At 35.6% G+C, this 23,317-nt stretch overlaps 1 protein-coding gene across 7 annotated transcripts in view; it reads left to right on the top strand.

The window, feature by feature from the left end:
- JMJD1C (jumonji domain containing 1C) overlaps positions 1–22,424 on the top strand; it is a 263,036-nt gene extending 240,612 nt beyond the window's left edge. For 5 of the 7 annotated variants that reach the window (XM_042961155.1, XM_042961150.1, XM_042961151.1 and 2 more), the window contains 13 exons: positions 1,777–1,866; positions 2,360–2,487; positions 2,677–2,890; positions 3,415–3,629; positions 4,317–4,595; positions 7,584–7,752; positions 8,310–8,400; positions 9,400–9,530; positions 9,913–10,035; positions 12,099–12,238; positions 13,981–14,157; positions 21,790–21,921; positions 22,229–22,424. In XM_042961155.1, the coding sequence (XP_042817089.1) occupies positions 1,777–1,866; positions 2,360–2,487; positions 2,677–2,890; positions 3,415–3,629; positions 4,317–4,595; positions 7,584–7,752; positions 8,310–8,400; positions 9,400–9,530; positions 9,913–10,035; positions 12,099–12,238; positions 13,981–14,157; positions 21,790–21,921; positions 22,229–22,318 (1,979 nt within the window). In that variant the 3' untranslated portion in view covers positions 22,319–22,424. Of the gene's footprint in view, positions 1–1,776; positions 1,867–2,359; positions 2,488–2,676; positions 2,891–3,189; positions 3,295–3,412; positions 3,630–4,316; positions 4,596–7,583; positions 7,753–8,309; positions 8,401–9,399; positions 9,531–9,912; positions 10,036–12,098; positions 12,239–13,980; positions 14,158–21,789; positions 21,922–22,228 lie in introns of those variants that run through there. The other 2 variants (XM_042961154.1, XM_042961153.1) reach the window with 2 other exon arrangements.
- Positions 22,425–23,317: the final 893 nt, after the last annotated feature.

The raw sequence follows: 23,317 nt of genomic DNA, 5'->3' as shown, positions 1-23,317 counted from the left end.
TTAACAGTAGTCTTTGAAGCTATTATTTTAGATGAAATGTCACTAAAACAGTGTTCTACTTGTTGATACAGTTAAAGATAATATAAAATTTAAAAAGAAGTAACTAAATTCACGTTTTCTCATGATAAAAGTGTTTTTAGAAAAAGCTTATCCAAGGCAGTTTTAGAAGTAGCTACCTCATATTGGTAACCTGAAATTTTTAGTTATTTGTTTGGGATAAAGTCTTCATGAAATGAGAGGATTTGAATTGTGGAAGTATTAGAAGTAAAGTCATGTTTAGTGATAAAAAACTGTTTAATGTCTAAAAATGATATATGTCATTTTCATATCCAACAAACTCTTTCAGAATACTTAACTCGATAAACCATGATTTAGCTATCAGTATCTTTTCCACTGATAAAATTACTAGAGCCTTTTTCTTAGACACCCAGCACATAAACAAAAAGACCCCTAGAGTGGGGACACATTTCCAAACATCACAGCTGGGTGTTTCTGTGACATGCAAAAGATACATAAATATAAGTAAAATGTGAGGCTATAATAAGGAATGCAGTCTGGGCAGTTACCTATCTTCAAAACTATACAAATATATTTGGATATTTTTAGTTAAAAAATTAGCTCCACTGTTATAAAACTTCATCACATGCATTTTATATTCTTTTTTCTTGTTTCCATATTACTTTTATTTTCCCTTTGCCCAAGTAAAGAAATTAATTTATCATATTTTTCTATACTGTTTGCATGTATATGAGCATGTATCATTTTTGGAATAAGATAGGGTATGTATAATAAACCTTAGTAGTTGCATTGCTATTGACATTCACAGTGCTGTTAGTTTTAAAAGTATAGTCATTGTATCTTTTTTTTAACCTCTATGCCTTCAGTTATATATTCTGTTATCTATATATTTCTATTTCACTGTCAAATATTGTGATAAACTCCTATTGGCTAGGTTATAGCTTTATATAACAGTAATTAGCATAATATTCAGTGCCTTGATCTCAAGGAAATCTTTTTCTATAAATTTGATGACATACACAGTTACTTATGATGTGGCTCTGTGAGCTTCAGTATATATCATAAAGCTCATTAAAGTCAGCATAAAAAAATCTAGAACTATTGTTTGATGAAGTTTCAGACTAAATAAAATTCAAATCCAGTCTAAAACTGGTTTTCTTTAAAAACTTTCCAACTTTCCCCTCCAGAACCTACACAATAACTTGTAAATGCTTTCTTCTAACAGCTTATATTTTAGACAAGGAAGATAGAGGTAACTAATACGTTAATGACAATAAAGAATGGTAATTTCAGAAAAGGATAAATAACATTATATCAGTTTTGTATCTTGTTTTTATAAAATTCTCGGAATGGTGGAACTTAGTCTTTTAAAAACCAACCAAACCAGGGGCGCCTGGGTGGCTCAGTCGGTTAAGCGGCCGACTTCGGCTCAGGTCATGATCTCGCGGTCCGTGAGTTCGAGCCCCATGTCGGGCTCTGTGCTGACCGCTCAGAGCCTGGAGCCTGTTTCGGATTCTGTGTCTCCCTCTCTCTGACCCTCCCCTGTTCATGCTCTGTCTCTCCCTGTCTCAAAAACAAATAAAACGTTAAAAAAAATTTAAAAAAATGATTATTATTAAAAAAAAAAAAAAACAACCAAACCAATTTGAGACCTGCTGTTGGTATTTTATATAATTGTTAAGCTCTTTATATATGTTATCAATTTTATAATTATAAAACCATGACGGATATAAAAGTATGTATGTTATAATCATACAGATAAAGAACTGTATGCTTGGATGAAGTGTGTGAAGGGACAGCCTCATGATCACAAACATTTAATGCCAACTCAAATTATACCCGGTTCTGGTAAGTATAAATGTACATTATTTACTTAGTAGTGTAACAGCTCTTTCTTGGTCTAGATTATTTAGGAGTGCGTAGAAATATAATAGAATGGAGAGGTAAGGTTTTTCTAATCTTGAATTGTTTTTGTTCAGTTCTTAGAATCTGGTGTGTAATAAACCTAATGAGGCCAGCCCAGACCCAGTGATGAAGAAAGTCAGAGGAACCATTGTAGAGGGGGAAACTAGAGTGTGGCAGAAAAGCTTACTAGATTTATGATGAAAGGTTATTTTCCTTTTTTTTTTTTGAGCATACTGAGTTTTCAAGAATAGAGGTGAGAGAAAAGAATAGAGAACATGAATTTGGTTGAATAATCAAACCTGAAAGAGATGGAAGAATTGAAGGAAAAAATGGGAAGCAAGGTGAAAGGACATAAGAAAACCTGCACAAGAAAAGACTGGAAAAAATTTTATTGTCTTAACTATCTTTTTATTAACGACTCTTATATATTTTGTAGTTTTGACAGATCTTCTAGATGCGATGCACACTCTTAGAGAAAAATATGGTATTAAATCCCATTGTCATTGTACTAACAAACAGAATATACAGGTTGGAAATTTTCCTGCAGTCAATGGTGTATCTCAAGTAAGTAAAACTTTCTAATTATTCAAATGAAATGCATAGTTAAATTAATCATCTTTGCTATTTGAAATCAGTTTAGGACTTGTGTTTTGTAAATTATGTTTTTTATGTTACTGTATAAATATTACTACTTTTAACTCTGAATAATTGAAGAGGTAGTATTTTTAAAGTTTAATTGTTCTACCCTTATAGGTTTTACAGAATGTTCTTAATCACAGTAATAAAATTTCTCTGTGCATGCCTGAGTCTCAGCAGCAGAATAACCCTCAGAAGTCTGAGAGTAATGGCAACAGCAGCCCAGGGAGTGACGTAAGCACAGACAGCAAGTTAACTCCTCCAGAATCCCAGTCACCACTGCACTGGTTAGCAGATCTTGCAGAGCAAAAGTCCAGAGAGGAAAAAAAAGGTAAATGAAGTTATCTAAGTATATAATAGATGAGTATAATATAACCAACAATGTACTATGCTACATTATGATATTCGCTTAGAACAGTTTACATTTGTGTTTTGCTTGCATTATGTATGGCTTGGATACAGTAAAACATTTGTTTTCTATTGTTAGGAACTCACCTCCCTGTGATTGTATCAAAAGTAGTTAGAATCATTTGTGGATGAGCATATCATTAAAGCCACCAGGGCAGTAGATTTGTAACTTAAACTATACTTTCTCCCTGTTTTAGCTATAGCATTTTTCATTTGTGACAGGTGCAAACTCAGCTACATGTCTAAGATATTGAGGAAGGCCTTTTCATATTCAAACTGTTTGACTCCATTTTGAAGGATCTAACCCATCCTCTGGTGTGTGTTCAGGTGAATAAATCACTAGTGCTACACTTTTTATCTCTCACTATCAAATGTAGGGTCCCAGTTTTGTCTGTACTTTAGCAGCATGATTAGTTTTATTTGAATTTTGTAAATGTTGTATTTCAGAAAACAAAGAATTTGCCCTTGAAAATCAAATTAAAGAAGAGAGAGAACACGACAATCCTGATTCTCCAAGTAGCAGAACATCACCTCCTGTGTCCCAGAATAATGAACAAGGCTCAACCTTACGAGATTTACTGACCACAACAGCTGGCAAGCTCCGTGTGGGTTCTACAGATGCTGGCATTGCCTTTGCCCCAGTGTATTCGATGGGAACCCCAGTGAGTGAGATGCCAGATTTTTGGTTTTCATATGGACCTTAAATTTAGATGATTTGGGGATTTGGCTGTGAATTACACAACAAATAGATGCAAATGAAATAAAATACACCAATTACCAGACATACTCCCAATTGCATTATAAATCTCGTAGCTTAAAAGTTGGAGATTTTAGGTTTTTTCCCATGTGAAAAAGGTTGAGGGAGGGGCGTTTCATGCCAGAAGAGCCCTAAGATAACTCCTTCAGAATTTGAAAACCATGTATCTATCCAGTAGGGGAAATAAACCACATGGAAGTTAATGTTTTGTTACTTAAAATATTTAGTAATCCATTTTTGTTTTAATTATGCACCAGAAGAAAATAAAAACCAGTAATTGCATAGGTAGGCACAAATTTTTAGTGATCTTTAAAAGTATATGGGAAATTCCACCTATCTGTCTTGTCTGCCCTAGTCCTAAAATAATGTAAAAGGCCACAGTTGCAGTTTTTGCAGACCTGGCAGATTCTCACATGGAAGACCACCAGACTTCTGGTTCATACCTGTTAGGAACAGCGTAGGGACTACAGATCCCTATTTGCTGACATGATTAGATATTCCTGAAGGCAGATAAAATGTTAATGTTCGTTGTTAGTGAAAGTTTAAAAATGTATATATGTTTCCTCTCAAAATACAACTTTTCCCCTAATAGAGTGGTAAAAGTGGAAGAACTATGCCAAACATTCTTGATGACATAATTGCTTCAGTTGTTGAAAACAAAATTCCACCAAATAAAGCCTCTAAGATAAATGTAAAACCAGAGCTGAAAGAAGAGCCTAGAGAGTGCAGAAATTCGTCCACGGAGGAAAACAGTATGTTGTACAATGACGTGCCACATTCTTGGATCTGCGAGAAGCATATTCTGTGGCTTCAGGATTATAAAAATATTAATAATTGGAAGCTTTTCAGAGAGTGTTGGAAACATGGACAAGTGAGTATTTTATGCTGATTAGGGAAACTGAAACTGGTTGGATAAGAAGAAAGGGGAAAGATAGTACTTACTGGATTTGGAAGTCAGATCTCGAAAACAAAAAGGTTACCAGAATTACTGGTTCTGAATTTATATTCTTTGGTCAGATTTATATGAATTAACAGGGAAGCACGGGTTGTTTGATGTTTCATTTTTTTAGCTATCAGTCAACAGATTTTTAATAAAGCCATATATTTACCAAATTTGGCAGTGCCTTTTTTTACATTTGTACTTTGATCCAGTTAACAGATACGTATCTATTATTAAAGTGTTAATACTAGAAGCACTTTCCTTGGACTAATGAAAAGTGTAGATGTTTTTGCCTTTAATGTTTATCCGTAGAGCATTTATTGATGTGTTAGTTCATCAGATCTTGAATGACAAACGCCATTATTTAATTCTGTTCAAATAAAAATGATTTTCCCTTTGACCAAAGTTTTGATAGAATGTTTGGCACTCATGTGAGATGGCAGTTTATTACATTAATGTGAACAAAAATTGTGAACAAAATTGAGAATTTGCATGACTTACTATTGTCATGTTGTTTTTTCTTGCTTTCTGGAAAACATTCTTTGCTATTTTATTTTACTTTCTTCATTGAGCAGGTAGTTATTGAGTACCTAATAAAACCTGGTCTTTTTGCTGGCCATTAAAGATATATAAAATGAGTAAGTTATATAAAAATAAGTACATGAGCAAACTATTTTAGTGCAAAGTTTCTTAATCTTTTTAAGTCACTAAACCTTTTCACATTGTGAAGAAAGCTTGTTTCCTTTCTCCCCAGAAAAAAATCATACCCATTCATTGCACATACACAATATTTAGTTCCCCCTCCTTTCTTTCTTTTTTTTCTTTTTTTTCTTTTTTTTCTTTTTTTTCTGGTTGGCTCTCCTTGAAGCCCTGATGCCATTGGTGGGTCATAATTTAGACCTTTTGATTTTCTGTGTGCTTGAACAGTCAACGGAAATATTTTAATAAATACATTAAATATGCTAAGGACCATTTTAAGGTACTCTAAAAAAACCAAAAGAGGGAATGATTAGGCTAGAGTACTAATTCAAAAGGGGTAGTCTGAATTGATGTCTCAGGGGTTAAGTGAAAATTTTCTGGATGTGAACAAGATACTGGAAATAATCAAAAGCATCAGGTGCTTGGGAAACTGTTAAGTAGTTTTGTTTGCCTGGAACACAGATAAGAGTTCTGTGGGATAATGGTGAGGAAATGGTAATTAGAGTTATGATTATGAAGGGCCTTAATCACACTAAGGAGTTTGAATTTTATTCTGTAGCTGTTGGTTTTATTTGAGGAATCAAAGTAATCAGATTGACATTTTAAAATTAACTGACAGCAAAGCAGATTGAAAGTTGTATTAGGGGAAAATAAGACTAGAGACAAGGAGTCAAATTAGGTAGGTTTCCATTATTTCAAGAAGGTGATGATGATGGTACGTACCCTAGGAATCTGCTTCAGAAGATTCTAATACACTAGTTGATTTGCCTCTGTCATTTTTTTTTTTTTTTTTTTTTTTTAAACAATATGGTTACCATTAGAAAGAGTGGCATTGGGCTGGTTAGGAGTATTCCTGGATAGCCATAATAGGGGCTGGGAATTAATACATAAATTGCCAATAATAGTTAATTATCTAATAGCTGATAAGATTTTTTTTTTTAAGTTCACTTATTTGAGAGAGACAGTGTTTTGTGCACGTACGTGTGAGGAGAGGAGGGGCAGAGGGAGGGGGAGAGAATATCTAGCAGGCTCCATGCTGTCAATGTGTGGAGCCCAGTGTGTGGGGCTCGATCTCATGAACCGTGAGATCATGACCTGAGCCGAAACCAAGAGTCAGTTATTCAACCTACTGACCTATCTAGCCGCCCCTAACTGAACCTATTTTTAAATGTTGGATGTACATCATTACTCCCTTGAAAGGAGGTTTAATGGAATAGTCACCCAAGTAGTTAACTAGACTCAAGGATGGTTTTTGTTGTTTTTCTTTTCTTTTGAGATACCTTTTCTGATAACCCAAGCCAAAGGTTATTATGCTCTATGGTTCCCCAAATTTTAATTGTCTTAATGAAGTTTAAGATTACTTACTATATATTATATTTTACAAGAGATTCTCAAATCACAACTTTCTTTGTTCTCCATATCCCAGATTTTTGCTTCTTTTATAATAAAGGAATTAAAAAAAAAAAAAACACCTTAAGAACAGTACATCAGACTATCTTAAAGGTTTTTGTTTTGTTTTTTGTGTGTTTGTTTTTTGTTTTGTTTTTTACATCAGCATTGGAGTCTTAGAAGCTATAAATCTTCAGTTGTTAGTTTTAGGATTAAATAGCCTTGAGGGAATTCAAATTCATATGATTTCAAAGGAGAGACTTACTTTTAAGGAATCAGCCATTAAGCTTGAAATTTAATGTTATGCCTGGTTATTTAATGTTTTTATTTATCATGATCCTTGTGGAGGTAAAGAACCTCCTGTGTGTTTTAAGTGATACAAATTATGTTTTAATCTCAATGACTGTATGTATTTTATTGTAAAATCTTATTATGTATGTTAGATACATACAAATGTGTAAGTAGCTTGTGTTCTATCTTCAAAAATTAGTCTATAGATAAAGCAACCAAAAATCCATATTTATACTGCCCAGAACAAAAATTTTTAGTATAGCTTTTTGGACTTCTTTCCTAAAAATTACTACACATTTTAATTTTCAAAAATGGCAGTGTACTTTATATGGCATTCTCCCATTATCTTTTCTCTTTGACAGTATATTGTAAACATCTTTCCAGGTCAGGGACTATTTTTAATAGTCTCTTTTATTCTCACAGTTTGTCATTAGTCCTGCAACTTAAGCTGTTATCCATTTGTTGTATGTGCATATAAAATCAAATTTTGAGTGTCCTTATATACCTTTTAACTTATTTATTGATCTATCTATTTATAAGCCTGCAGTGGTTTCTGGTGTGCATAAGAAAATGAACATTAGCTTGTGGAAGGCGGAGTCAATTAGTCTTGATTTTGGAGACCACCAAGCTGATCTCTTGAACTGCAAAGACAGCATTATTTCAAATGCCAATGTTAAGGAATTCTGGGATGGTTTTGAAGAAGTTTCAAGTATGTTGTTTTTTTGTTTGTTTTACTGTTTTCTGAAACATACTCCTCCAATAATGATAAATTGCAAATATGACTTAACAGATTTTTAATCTTTGAAACTTCTATATTACTTTGGCTAATAAAAAAAGAAACAAATACTTAGAAACAAGAGACTGAGTCTTATTCCTGGCTCCACCCCTAATTTCCTTTGACCATACATAAGTTATTCATACCATGTTTCCTTATATGGCGAGTATTTTTGGCAACCCCATAAACCTTTGAGAGTTATGTATGTAAAACACTTAGAAATTAAAAGTAAAAATGTAAGACTGATTTCAATAACAATTGTAAAATTTTTTAAAGAATATTTTTGCACTATTATAAGTACCTATATACTTAAGGAATAAAATTCCTAAAACTATGTAAGTACAAAGAAATTAAAGGCAGTGAGCAAGCATTCATTAAATACCTACCGTACAATTGAATCATTCATTTTACATCTCTTCCTTCCTCTCCAAACATTAATAACAATGAAAAGGCAGAGATTATCTTTTAGTAATAAATTGCATTCTTTATAGAACGGCAAAAAATGAAAAGTGGAGAAACAGTTGTTTTAAAATTGAAAGATTGCCCTTCAGGAGAAGACTTCAAGACTATGATGCCAGCAAGGTATAGATTTTAAAACTTGTTTTTTTTAACCCCTGGGTTTTTGAAATTGAGCTGAGATTATCCCCAGAAGTAGGATAAGGAACTGTATATTTGACCTGTAGGCATTTTCTTTGCCAATTAAAAGCAAAACCCAATCTCTGTAGCCTCAGCAGGATAAAGTCTTTATGTTAGGAAGTAAAGGAAAGAATGCTAATGTCAAAGGACATGGAATTCTTTTTGGGACCTCCATTCTGTGGGTGCTTTATGTACATATTTATCTGTCTGCCTATCCATCTATCTATCTACGTGTCTATTTTGAGAGACCGAGCAAGAGTGGGAGAGAGGTACAGAGAGAGGGAGAGAGAGAATCCCAAGTAGGCTCATGCTGTCAGTGCAGAACACCATGCAGGGCCTGATCCCACAAACCACAAGATCATGACCTGAGCTGAAATCAAGAGTCTGACACTTAACTGATTGAGACACCCAGGCACCCATTCATGCTTTTAATTTTCTAAGACTAGAGAAGCAGAACTGCAATTTTAGTCATTGTCACTTCTGTTTGATGCTTGCTTGCCCTTGTGTTACGCATTCATTTAAACTGAATGAAGTCAGGGGTGCCTTCTTTCTCAGATGTTTAAAAAAAATTTTAACTGAATGAGGTCAAGGAAAGTGTTACCTGTCAAAGTCCTTAGAGAAAGGTTGTATTAACTTTTGAACAACTTGAAAATTATGAAAGCACTGAAGAATGTAAATCTGTAGGGGCACCTGGGTTGCTCAGTTAGTTTGTCAACTTTGCTCAAGTTATGATCTCACGGTTTGTGAGGTTGAGCCCCACGTTGAGCCCCGCATTGTGCTCTGTGCTGATAGCTCAGAGCCTGGAGCCTGCTTCAGATTCTGTGTCTCCCTCTCTCTGCCCCTCTCCTATTCGCACTCTGTCTCTCTCTCTCAAAAAATGTAAACATTAGAAATTTTAAGAAAAGAATGTAAATCTGTGTTCAAGTCAGTGTTATTATTCTTCAGATATGAAGATCTTTTAAAAAGCCTGCCATTGCCAGAATATTGTAATCCAGAAGGAAAATTCAACTTGGCCTCTCATTTGCCAGGATTTTTTGTGCGCCCTGATCTAGGACCCAGGTTGTGCAGTGCCTATGGTAGGTATATATTTACATTTCCATGAATTTGGAATTACATGAAATTTTAACTTCTGTCCAAAGATAATTGTCAAATTATTTTTAGGTACTACTAAATCTGTTTTCTAGTAATCCATTGAAATCTTTTTTTCCTCTCAAATAGTATATTGGAAATTAATAGCCAATATAGTTAAGTACTTATGAATTCCTTGCAAAATATTTACATTTTCTATTAATTTGATTTTTATGGGAATTTCTTGCATTGTGGCTTTTGGGAAGCAGGTTTTGAAACAAGGAGACTATAGCTCAAATTACAATTAACAAATGTTCCTCATAGAGCCGATTTTGGGGAGAATATTTAGGATGTGTGTTCGGTCAAGTAAAAGTTCTTTTTTATACACAGGTGTAGCTGCTGCTAAAGATCATGACATAGGAACAACAAATCTCCATGTTGAAGTCTCTGATGTTGTAAACATTCTAGTCTATGTTGGCATAGCCAAAGGAAATGGCATTCTTTCAAAAGCAGGTAAAGAAACTTGAATAGTGGTCTTTGGGATGACAGTTAAATAACCACACACACTAGGACTTATTGTCCAGAATGTCAGCCTCTCAGTAAACAGCAAAGATTGCAAAAAGAATTGCAGCAGATAGATATTCTGATCTTTATTACTTTAAGAGTGGTTGATTTGCCTGTCTTTTTTTGATATAATAGGAATTTTAGTTTTAAAAATGAGTATTATTATTTGACCTTTGCTATCTTTAAATGTTCTGTTTGTGAAAATAAACCATTAGGCTCACTTATAAACATTTATTGGATATTAGAAACTGGGCACTGGGTGTCTGAAGATGAATAAGATGTGGTTTGTGCCTCAAGCATTCTTCATTTTTTCCTCTCTACTATCAGGGAAGGAATCTTTTCTCCTAAGTAGAAATAAGCTCTCTACCCAGTGTATAGGTTTTAGGTTCCATCCTCTGGATTTCTTTCTGAAACCTCGTTCCACCTGCTGTCCTCTTCTTTATACTTTCCCTCCTGACTGGTTTATTTTCTTTGGAGTAGGAGTACACTCTAGACTATTTCTTCTTTAGCAAAAGGAAACGTCCGTCAAATCTTGTCTTCCTCACTGCCATCCTATCACTCCTGCCCTCATAACAGATTCTTTGCTGTCCCTGTCAACTGCCATTCACATTTCAGCTCAGTGCGGGTTGGCCTTGTACCTGCTGCCCTGCTGAAATTACTATTGCTGCGGCCCTCACAACATTCACAGTTTAAGTGGTTTTAGTGGTTTCTTTCTGGTCTTAATACTTACCCTCTGTAATAAATGGCACTGTTAATCACTGCGTCTTCTTCAAATGCTGCCTTTGGCTTCTAGAGTACTAGTCCCCTAGTTCTTAACACTTATGGAATCACAGGCTTTTCTAGGGTCCGAGAATTTTATTTATTTATTTTTTATCTTTTCTAGTTTGCATTTACTTCATGCGAAATTCTACACATTACCCACCTACCACATACTTCACCAGTTCTATATCTGGAGCCAAGGATGTATCTAAACTTAGTGACTAGGTGCTGAAAACATGGGGGTTCGTTTGTAGTATTCACTCTGTTTTTCTGTGTATTTGACAGCTTCCATAAAACACAACCTAAATTCCCCCAAAACTAGAAAATCCTTTTTACACTCTTTTTTAGCTTCTTAGATTGACCCTTGATTATAATAGATAAAAACTCTTTGCCCCCGAGCCCCCCCCCCCTCCAGGATTTGAGTTGGGCATACTTGGGTTATAGTCTTAGCTCTAATACAGAAATGTGTGACTTATGGTTCAGATTACTGTTCTTTTTAAAGCCTCTGATGCTACATAGTTAATTAACTCTTTTGTGCCTCATTGTACTTCATTCAAATCAACCCCTCTAGCATTTATTTTCCAATACAGAGGTTATACCTGCATTTCTCTTTAACTAGTCTGTCATGTCATTTAAGGAAATGCTGAGACTGTTATTTATCTTTATTCTTGCACAACTTCAATCCCTCATTTGTAGCATAGTATTTGGTCTTTTGAGAAAACATCCATTTTAATCCTTTGGCTGTCTTTATCTGAAGCTTTTGCCACTGTTTATAGATGATCCCAAAGAAAAGGAGTGTTTTTTTAAAAAGGAATGTTTAGGGTTAATGCTTAAAACACATCAAGAAATACTGACCTACTGAAAGCATACGCTTTTTCCTCCACCTGTAATGGCTCTCCTGCCTCCTATCTCCTCCTGGGCATATTCCTTCATATAGTTGTCTCCCCCTAGAGGCCTTTATTAAAAAAGATAAGCTTTCTCTACCCCAATAATCCCCCTCCTCCTTTTTTTTTTAATTCATAGAACAGTGAAGTTTAATGTCAGAAAACAAATGATCTGGGAAAGTTACTGTTACTCTCCCCCTCCTTAGGGTCAGTGTTTTCTGTTTTCTAACAGTATAACTGTGTGTGTACCTCCTCTCTTAAGAGTCCTATCTAGTCAGGCACGGTGCTGCTCTCGTAGGTCAGTTCTAGGACACTTGGCTCCCTGGTGCTCTTTAGTGACTAATTTGAAAATATTCTCCTATGTTTCAGGAGTACTCAAGAAATTGGAGGAAGAAGATTTGGATGATGTTTTAAGAAAACGATTGAAGGACTCAAGTGAAATACCTGGTGCTCTGTGGCATATTTATGCAGGGAAAGACATTGACAAGATAAGGGAATTTCTTCAAAAGGTATAATTTGGGTTACGAATAGTTTACTTCTTCACCTTGAGCAAGGACTTAGTAATTCTTTCTAAGTTTATTTATGTTTAAAGAGGAGAGAGAGAGCATGAGTGTGAGTGAGGGAGGGGGAATCCCAAGCAGGCTCCCTGCTGTCAGTGCGGAGCCCAACACGGGACTCGATCTCACAAACTGTGAGATCATGAGCCAAAATCAAGAACTAGTCACTTAACCGACTGAGCCCCTCAGGTGCCCCAAGGACTTGTTGATTTTCTTTCTTTTTTTTTTTTTTTAGTGTTTGTTTGTTTGTTTGTTTGTTTGTTTGTTTTGAGAGAGAGAATCCCAAGCAGGTTCCACGCTGTTAGCACAAAGCCCAGTGCAGGGCTTGAACTCCTGAACTGTGAGATCATAACCTGAACTGAAATCCAGAGTCGAACACTTAACCAACTGAGCCACCCAGGCGCCCCTAGAAATTTTTAACGTAACTTCATTTATCATTCAGCAACATAAGATCATTAAATAATTTTTGCTTCGAAAGAGGACAGGATTTCTTGTTGCTGTTGAAAGTCAGAAACTCCTTTCTCTTACTCCTTTTAAAGCCCATTTCATGTTGAGATATTTGAATGGCAAACTTCTTCTCAGTTGCTAGTGCTCCCCTATCTCCTTTATAGTAAAGAACTAATCTGTTGATGAGTCAGATGTTTCCCTTGGTGAAAAGTAGTAAAAAGTACAGGATACAAAAACTAATATGTCACAGAAACATCTAAAGAAGGTAGGATCTTTATTTTAGTAAAAGTATCCCTTGAAATTGGTTTTTCAAAGATTAAAAGTTTAGTAATATAAAGGTATTTACCTTTGTACATATATATTTTTTAATGTTTTTTATTTATTTTTGAGAGACACAGACAAAGCATGAGTGGGGGAGGGGCAGAGAGAGAAGGAGACACAGAATCCAAAGCAGGCTCCAGGCTCTGAGCCATCAGCACAGAGCCTGACATGGGCTGGAACCCACGAGCCATGAGATCATGACCTGAGCCGAAGTCAGACGCATAACTGACTGAGACACCCAGGCGCCCCTGTACTTACCTTTCTAAAAAGATCAGGATCAGGAAGTGTTTAAGAAGTCCATACATATGGATGGTTTGGCTCTTGGAAAAAAAGCTACTAAACTGAGCTTTCCCTAATCTCTGTGCTGTACTCTTGAAATAACAGTAAAGAAACCAAATGGATAGAATCTTCATGGGGCAAGGAGGAGCTGAGAAGGTGATAGTATAGGGGTACTTGGGTGTCTCGGCCAGTTAAGCATCTGAGTCTTGACACTTGATTTGTGCTCAGGTCATGATCTCGTGGTTTGGGAGATCAAACCCCAAACCCCTCAGGGCTCTGTGCTGACCCTGTGGAGCCTGCTTGGGATTCTCTCCCTTTCTCTTTCTCTGCCCCTCCCCCACACTCACTCACTCTCTGTCTTTCTCAAAATAAACACATTTTTTTTAAAAGGTGGTAGTATGATTCGCTTTACTAACAGAACCTCTTTGTGCAATATTGTTGTAATGTCCTTTGGCTTTTCAAATTGTCGTAGAATATTATTACCTTAAGTGCACACATTCCATAAGATTTTAAGAACAAAAGATGGTTAAGATTATTAGAACAAGAGATGGTTATTGTAAAAGAAAATTGAAATTTAACTGAACGGGATTTATCATTTCCCTTACTTAAAACTGAGGTATATATTCTACTTTTAATCCATATTGCAGATTTCAAAAGAACAAGGCCTTGAAGTTCTACCAGAACATGATCCAATACGTGACCAAAGCTGGTATGTGAACAGAAAGCTCCGCCAAAGACTGCTTGAGGAATATGGAGTCAGAACTTGCACTCTCATTCAGTTCCTCGGTGATGCCATTGTCTTACCAGCAGGAGCACTTCATCAGGTGCGTACAAACTTATTTCCAACACGTCTATTTACTGAAAGAACCAATTTTGAAAAATGAATTGTTCTGGTAAGTAAGAGAATGACCCGCACCAGTTTGCTTTCCTTAAGAAATTACCAAGATAGCTTTCCCGTGCTTGAAGAGATCTGACGTAGTTAAATGGTTTGAGAACTGAAATTATTTTAACATGAGCCAGATTTCCATTTTTGTATTGTTTCTGGTTTAGTGGATGTAAATCTAATTTTTAAGTCTTTTTAAGGGGAAAATGAGATACTATATATTCGGTTCCTGGTAGTGAGACTTAACACTTAAGTTATTAATAAGACTTAGGAGATCACACATTTTCCAAGGCACCAAATTGAGCAGAATGAAGTATTGACTAGACCGTTCGGAAATTCAGGCTTTTGTGTAACTCCCCCCTTGTCAGGTTGCTAACATAGTGATAATGTTTCCAAAGAAAGATAGTACGTAATTTTCATAGCTACTGATCCACAAAATTTAGAAACTAAAACACCTTATCTTTGCTTCTGTGGCTTGACTATGTGGCACTTGGCAAAATGGCATAGTGGGCTTGGAGGATTGTATTAAAAGCATACAGTGGATTCCTATAGACTGGAGCCACTGTGGACCAGCTTAGCCTTCATAGTAACAAAGTGTGTAGGGGAAACCCAAGAACCCAAAAAGCTAGTTTGCCCCAGAGTGGGTTCACCACCTTTCCCACCACCTGGTTATTAAGATATTATACATATCTCATATGTGTACTTTTACATAAGACATGGGAAATTTTCCACATTTTGTATAACCATATATGTGCAATAACTGCCTATGTAGTGTTGTGACATTGTTATATAATACCACAAATACTCCATAAATGATAATAGTTACTTAGTTTTTAATATGTCAAGCTCAGAGTTAGATTTATCATTCTTAAATATCAAATGGCATTTATGATAGTAAAACACAAACATAATACACCTGTTTCACCACAATAACTTCCTGGAGGAAAAAATATATTAAATGTGTTGATTAAATTAATACATTATTTATATTAAATTGTTTTATTGTCCCATGGTCAGTGATCAGAGTTGTTTCATTTTTGATTCAGCTTTATTTTTTCATTAATTTTTCTTAAGTTTTTTATTCATTTATTTGTTTTGCGAGAGAGATTGTGAGTAGGGGAGGAGCAGAGAGAGAGAGGGAGAGAATCCCAAGCTCGAACCCACTGGCCATGAGATCATGACCTGAGCAGAAACCAAGAGTCACTCAACCGACTGAGCCACCCAGGTGTCCCTATGGTTAAAGTTTAAATGGGATTCACCCCACATCCCCCTTTTTTTTTTTTTTTTTTTGCCTTCTAGTCTCTTATCAGAAAAGAGCTAATCAGTAACAAAAAAATAAAATATCCTCAATGAAGCAGTCTTTTTAAGAGAATAGTGCAGTGAATCTTTTTGTAAATAGAATTCTTTGATAATATGAAACAAGTTCCCCTGAAAATCCTTACATATTTAACTTTATCTAGTATCTACTTTCTTCAAGTTAATAAAACTGGACAGTGTAGTTTTTTAAATCGAGGTATAATTTTATATATGTGCATTCTATAAGTTTTGAGAACTATATAGTGAGGTAACAACACAACAAAATAGTGAACACTTCCATGACTCCTAAAAATTCCCTCCTGCCCCTTATTAGTCAACTTTTCCAACCTGACTTTCCAACAACCACTTGTTTCCTCCTATAATTCTGCCTGTATTAGAATGTCCTATGATATGTTGCCCTTAGAATCTGACTTTTCTTACTCAACATGTAATACATTTGAGATTTATCCATGTTGTGCGTATCAGTATTTGGTTTCTTTTGATTACTGGGTAGTTGTTCTGTGTATAAATATAATGTTTTTTTTTTTTTAATCCACTAACCAATTAAAGAATATTTGGGTGGTTTCCATCAGGGGACAGTGATAAGTCAGTACTTATTGTCAGTTTTGTTTGCAAGCATTTGAATACATGTGCATTGGTATCTCGTACTTTTAATTTACATTTTCTTAACCAGGTATGTTTAGCATCTTTTCATGTGCTTATTTGCTATCATGTTTATATCCATTTTGGTAAATGTGTGTTCAAATATTTTGTACATTTTCGCAGTTGGTTTTTTTTTCTTTTTTTAAAAAAATTTTTTAATGTTTATTTTTGAGAGAGAGAGTGTGAGTGGGGAAGGGGCAGAGAGAGAGAGGGAGACACGGAATCTGAAACAGGCTCTAGGCTCTGAGCTGTCAGCAACCGAGTTCGACTCAGGGCTCGAACTCAGTAATGGCGAGATAATGACCTAGGCTGAAGTCAGATGCTTAACCTACTGATCCACCCGGGCACCCCCTTAATGGTGTCTTATAAAGAGAAGTGTTTTAATTTTGATGAAGTTCAGGTGATCAGTTTTTTTCTTTTATGTATCATACTTTTATTATTGTTGTAATTCCAAAATTTTTGTGTAGCCCAAGATCACAAATATTTTCTTATATGTTTTCTTCTATAAGCTTTATTGTTGTTAGTCTTAAATTTAGGTCTGTGACTAGTTTTTAGTTAATTTTTGTACATAGTGCAAAGTATTGGACCGAGGTTTTTTGTTTTTTGTTTGCATATGGACATATCAGTTCTATTATCTGTTGAAAGGACTATTTTCAAATAATTTTTATGTTGAAATGTAATACATTTATATGATTTTTAAGAATTCAAACAGTACAAAGGGTTCACAGTAAAAATTCAGTCTTTTTCTCACCTTTGCCCCCAGCTCCTCTCCTTCAAAGGTAACCAGTGTTACCACAGAGATTCTATGCCATGTACATGTCTCTCTGCTGCTGCTTTTTTGGGGGAAAAAACCATGTTTTCTCAAAATACTAGGCAGAGTGATACTGTTAAAAAGTTTTGTTCATATAACACTCCACTCAAAGCTTCCCCAGGCCATAAATGATCTTTATTTGTATCCTGTCCATGCTGTCATGTATACACACACACACACACACACACACACACACACACACACACACACACAATTTCACTGCCTTCCTCCCCTACTTCTCTCCTCCTTACTTCTCTCTGACCACCCTGCCTGCCATTGCTACGGTTTTCACATACACCATACATGTTTGTACCCCAGGGCCTTTGTACTTGCTAATCCTTTGGCCTGGAATTCTTTTTTCAGATATCTGTTGTAAGACTTCCTTCTTAACATTCTTTACAGGCTTTATTTTGCTCAAATGTCACCTTCCTCACCCTAGTTTTTTTTTGTTTTTTTTTTTTTAATTTTTAAAAAATGTTTATTACTTGAGAGAGACAGAGACAGAAAGCAAACAGGGGAGGGGCAGAGAGAGAGGGAGACACAGAATCCAAAGCAGGCTCCAGGCTCTAGACTCTGAACTGCCAGCAAAGAGCCCAACGTGGGGCATGAACCCAGAGACCGCGAGAAAATGACCTGAGCTGAAGTCGGCCGCTTAACCAACTGAGCCACCCAGGCATCCCACTCACCCTAGTTTTAAACTGCAAATTGTGTCTCCCAGTTCCCTGTCATCTCCCCTGCTTTATTTTCCTCCATTTTGGTCATCACCTTCTAATATTATTCATAATTTACTTAATTTATTTATTGTCTTTTAATCCACACTAGAATAGAAGGTTCTTGAGGACAGAGCTTTCTGTTTTTCATTGCTGTCTCCCATGTTTAGGATAATATATTTAAATATTTGTAAGTCCTGACAGCTTGAAAATATGTTCTCATATACAACATATTTTCACACAAGTACAGATGAAAACAAAGTTATGACTTTCCACAATTTATATATATTGTGCTCTTTGTACAAACATGTCAATTTTAGCCTCATTCTGTATGTGTCTTCTCTGGCCACTTCAGAAAGTTTACTTAGGTTGGAATATAACTTCCACTTATGACTGTACACATAAGTACATAGAAAAACATGCTCTCTTTTGAGCTAGGTAGAAATATCACTTAGATTCTAGAGAGCAGATTTCATCATAGATTTCTAGAGTATAAAAGATATCCCACTCTGGTACACTGAAACTGCATGGATAACCTAGACTGGCAGATTCTATTCTGAGCTTCGCCGCTAGCTCGCTGAGTGCTCTAGGACAGCTCCGCGGCAGATTTTGGCATAGAATCGCCAGCTATAAGCACAACAATTTCTGTCTTCTTTTCCTTATGTGGTGTGATAATGACAGCATGGTTATTTGTACTCTGTTGAAAGGGTGCTGTCCATGACTCACAAGTGATGATAACGTGGTTTTGAGAGAAAATTAAAAGGAAAAAAACCGTTCACCATATTAACTTGGATTTGAGATGTATTACCATTTACAACTCATTTAGTCCTTAGAGGTCCTGAAAACTTTTCGTTGATGACTTCACTTCCAACAGACTACAGGTAGCCCTTAAAATAAACCCAAACTCTAATTAGTGGTTCTTGTGCTTTAAAAATACATCAGAATTTCCTCAAGGGCTTAATCAAACACAGATTGCTAGACCCCACCCCTAGAATTTCTGATTCAGTGGGTCCAAGGGGGGACCTGAAATTTTGCATTTCTAATGAGTTCCCAGGTGATGCTGATGATACTCTCTGAGGACCACGCCTCGAAAACCAGGCAGATAAGAAGCCCTTCCAAATCCAGGGCATCTATCAAAACATGGCTTTGACCAAATGATCCATTGTATCCTTTGGTTTGTCATCAGTGAGCACTTTGAGAGGCCTAGCTGAGGGAAAGTATCATTGCCACAACTCTCCATATGTATTAACTACTCAGGGCACCTGGTGGCTCAGTCGGTTGAGCATCCAGCTCAGGTCATGATCTCACAGTTTGTGGGTTCGAGCCCTGCATCAGGCTCTGTGCTGACCGCTTGCTCAGAGCCTGGAGCCTGTTTCAGATTCTGTGTCTCTTTCTCTCTCTGCCCCTCCCCTGCTCACACTTTGTCTCACTTTGTTTCTCAAAAATAAATAAATTAAAAAAATTAAAAAAAAAAAAAAAAAAAAGAACTTCCCTCTTCAGTTAGTTGCCGGCTTATCTTCACTGGCAAACATGACTGAATCTGTGAAAGTCTGATATATCATTAGATGGGGCAGGTGGACCTTCACCTCCAGGATTTCCTTGGTCTTAGCTCTAGTACCCTGACGTTCATAGTGACCTTTATTTTAAAAGAAACCCCCCCCCTTTTTTTTTCCTTTTTTAAAGCCACAGTGGTGTTGGGTGGCTCAGTTGGTTAAGTATCTGACTCTTGATTTCGGTTCAGGTCATGATCTTACAGGATCAAGCCCTATGTTGGGCTCTGTCTGCTTAGGATTCTCTCTCCCTTCTCTTTCTCCCTCTCTCTGCCCCTCCGCTGCTCACACATGTGCACTCACTTTCTCTCTCAAAATAAAAAAAACTTTATTAAAAAAAAAAGTCACAAAATCTTCAGTGATAAATTTGTCTTTAACTATTTATCTTCATTGATTGTGTTTGGCCATTTGTAGTGAGTTTATAATATTGCTACTTGTGAATTCTCTGCATTCATAATGCTAAAAGGACTTTGGCAAAATCTTTAACTCTGAAGTTCTCACAAGTCACTTGTGTATATGGCAATCAGTGGCAAGATAATAACCTGTGAACACAAAGAGTTACACTTTTTTAACATTACCTGTTTATGATTATAATTGGTCCTGAAGGCAAGTATGAATAAGACAGTTTGTCAAGAAGGTGAGAAATTTGACTCAAAGATGGCCCAGAATTAATAAGTGGAACGAAGAGTTCAAATGTGTTCTTGACTCTTCACACTAACTGTAAGCCTTTATGTAAAATGTATCAAGTTGAGGTCATTAGAAAACCTAACAGCATTTTTTTTTTTTTTTTTAGTTTATTTTTTGAGAGAGTGAGTGAACACGAGCAGGGGAGGGGCAAAGAGAGGGAGACAGAATCCCAAGCAGGTTCTTTGCTATCACAGATGTGGGGCTCTAACTCACGAACTGTGAGATCATGACCCAAGCCGAAATCAGATGCTTAACCGACTGAGCCACCCAGGAGCCCAGAAAACGTAATAGTATTTATAAGCAATAATAAATGTCATGGTCCTAAAAATGATTTTAAAACAACCATAAACTGGTAAAACCAACAGAATCAACTTTTTCAGAACTCTGGAATTTAATCCAAATTTACATCAACCAGTAATCTACATCTACATCTACAAGTAGATGCAGACATGCTAAAAGGTACACGGCAGAACTTTTGAAGGCCTAATCCCCACAGTACATTCAGATAAGTGAAAGGACATTTGGAGAGTGTATGCTGGACTGAGTTTAATATAGGACCGAGTTAATATAGGACTATAAAGCATCTGTTAGACAAAATGTTACAGGAGCTGGGTTCCTGTTGGCTTGCCATTTGTTGGCTGATTTATCTTGGAACAGGCACTGAACTTCTTATCCATCATTTCCTGTTCTGTGAAATAGAGCATCTGTTCTAGAGACACATGGTGAAGATCCAGCGAGACTATATAGCAGTGCTGAAAATGTGAGGCATCACTGTGTTCGTCCTACAGAAGAACCAACAACCTAGTGACTAACGGAAGAGAATGTTTATATATGCTACCAAGTTATCAGTAGAGGCACAGTGCTTGACTTAACTCTGCAGACTTGAGCAGGTGGACATTATTCCCAGAGGAGAAATTCCAGCACTTTTGGAATCCATCACTCTATCACATTTTTTCACAGTTCTCTATCCCCACTTACTATCTTACTTTTCACACCTCCCAATTAGACTTATTTTCATCTTTTAAAAATTAGAATTAATTTAAATGTTTAGTTTTCAGTTATTTCTCCTTTCCCAGGAATTTTATGATGTCTTTAAATATCACTGTAAGACCTAGAACATCACAAAAATCTGGACTGGATCAGCTTTGTTCTCTCTCTGTCATTATACTAAGCATTAATAATAATAAAAAAAATAACAATTCCAAGAAATAGTGAAGTACCAAGTCAGTTTGTACATGGTGTATAAATAACATAAACTTGGCTTTTTGTGAAAACCATTTTAGTCAGGGGAGACATCAGTTGTAGTAATATCACCACTAGAGACTGAATGTATCTTTAGTTGTTTAATTTGAAAGGCAAAAATAAAATCCTAGGATAATTCTAAAACTGTCATGAGCAATAGATCTGTCTAGAACTGGATTTCTTCCCAGTTTTTCACAAACTAATTTCATTTCTTATGCTTTAACCCACTCTCTGGTGTAAAAATTAACAGTGAAATGACCCAGATGCTGAAAGCCAGAGGAGCGACATCAGATTGTTTGCACCAAACAGGGAAGCAGATCCTATCAGCTGCGCTCTTTTTTTTTTTTTAAGTAACACCAAGAAATCCACCATGACCAAATTGGTAATTTAGAATCTAATTATTAGCCTCTCTGAAGGATTTCTGGAAAAGTTCTTTTCATCACTTAAAAATACTACATTTACACAGTCCCTCCACATGAAAGCTTTTCAGTGATAGAACTCTCATAAAAGCGTGGTGTTCTGCTTTGAAATGCATTTGATGTTCAGGAGAAAATAAGTTCTCTGGTATTCCTGCCTCCTAAAATTTTTATTTTACTGTTTTGTTTCGGGGATAGGTACAGAATTTTCACAGCTGTATTCAGGTAACTGAAGACTTTGTGTCTCCAGAACATCTTGTACAGTCATTTCATTTAACACAGGAACTGAGACTCTTGAAGGAGGAAATCAATTACGATGATAAACTACAGGTAGGAGATGAATTTTCTACCTGACTCCTGTTCTTATGTGCCTTTTATATTCAGAAATACGATATGTGCATAACCGCTTAGGCAGTCATTGTCCTTGTTTGTCACATTAGGATAACAACCACAGCTTAATAACAGTATGCATTTAACTGTATGATTTTCAGTGGCCCTTATTTTAACTTTCAGTTTAACATTTTTTTAACTTTGACATTTATTTTATTTTGAGTGTATCTTTCCCTCATTAAGAAAAAAAAAAAAGCTTTAATTTATCTCCAGCTTAAGTGATTAGAAATATCAAAATCTCTTTCAGGTTAAAAATATATTGTATCATGCAGTTAAGGAAATGGTGAGAGCTTTGAAGATACATGAAGACGAAGTAGAGGATATGGAAGAAAATTAGGTGTGGTCCAGTTTGATACTTTTAGGCCATTGAACTGTAATTACTTTCGAACGATGATAAGTATGCACATTGACTTAAGCTTCATAAAACCATCAGTGCCAAGAAATTCTCTTTTGTAGCAATTACTTGTTACTGATACCGCAGCAGTATAGCATAAGTCACAGTTCCTGTGATGCAATGTTAGTTATGAAAACAAGCTAAATTTAAAAAGCAGCACTTCATGGCTGTTTTTGTATTATAGTGTATATGATGTTTGTGAAAATGCCAGATTTAAAATGATGTATTTATTTTTGACAAAAAAAACCCACAAAATTCTACGCTATATTGTTGATCAAGTGTAAATGTGACCTTGTACAGTTTACTAAAATAACGGATATTTTTCACTACATTGAGACAGTTACTGTGAGAATAGGACACAAACACCAGCTATTGCCTGCATTTGGGAAATTGCTGAATCGCACAGCATTCATGTCATAATCAGAAATTACTGCCAAATAATTGTAAAATTTGTAAAATATGAAGTATATAAAGTAGATACTAAATACGGACACTTCAATATTTTGTTGAAGCTATTGACTGTACAATTTAACATTTTCAAAAGGTGTAATTTATTTAAAATTGTCTCATTTTGGTAAAATTTATGTGAACTTTTAAAGCTAAATATTAAACTTAATATGCTATGTAAATATATACATATATACATTTAATGATGTATTTTTTTAAAACATTGGCTTGCTTTTATTTGTTAAAAGTGCAAGTGTTACATATGGCTTTGTACATTAAAGTTGAAAGGGGTTTTACATTTTCCATTAAAAGGACTTTATCAAAAAATGGCGTGTTCCAGAGTTCTTCCTTTTATGATGTGCATACTACCAAGGATTCATCATCATGATGACTACTAAGCATTTTCTTACAATGTTCTCTTCTAGGACATTTTTCCTTTGTTTTATAAGTTTTGTGCTTTTCTTTAGACTTTATGGGCCATCACAAGTGCCTCAA

Source organism: Panthera tigris, chromosome D2, assembly GCF_018350195.1.
Source record: "Panthera tigris isolate Pti1 chromosome D2, P.tigris_Pti1_mat1.1, whole genome shotgun sequence".
NCBI classification, from domain to species: Eukaryota; Metazoa; Chordata; class Mammalia; order Carnivora; family Felidae; genus Panthera; species Panthera tigris.
Note: the sequence above shows the minus strand (reverse complement) of the source record. Positions and strands in the feature narration are given on the sequence as shown.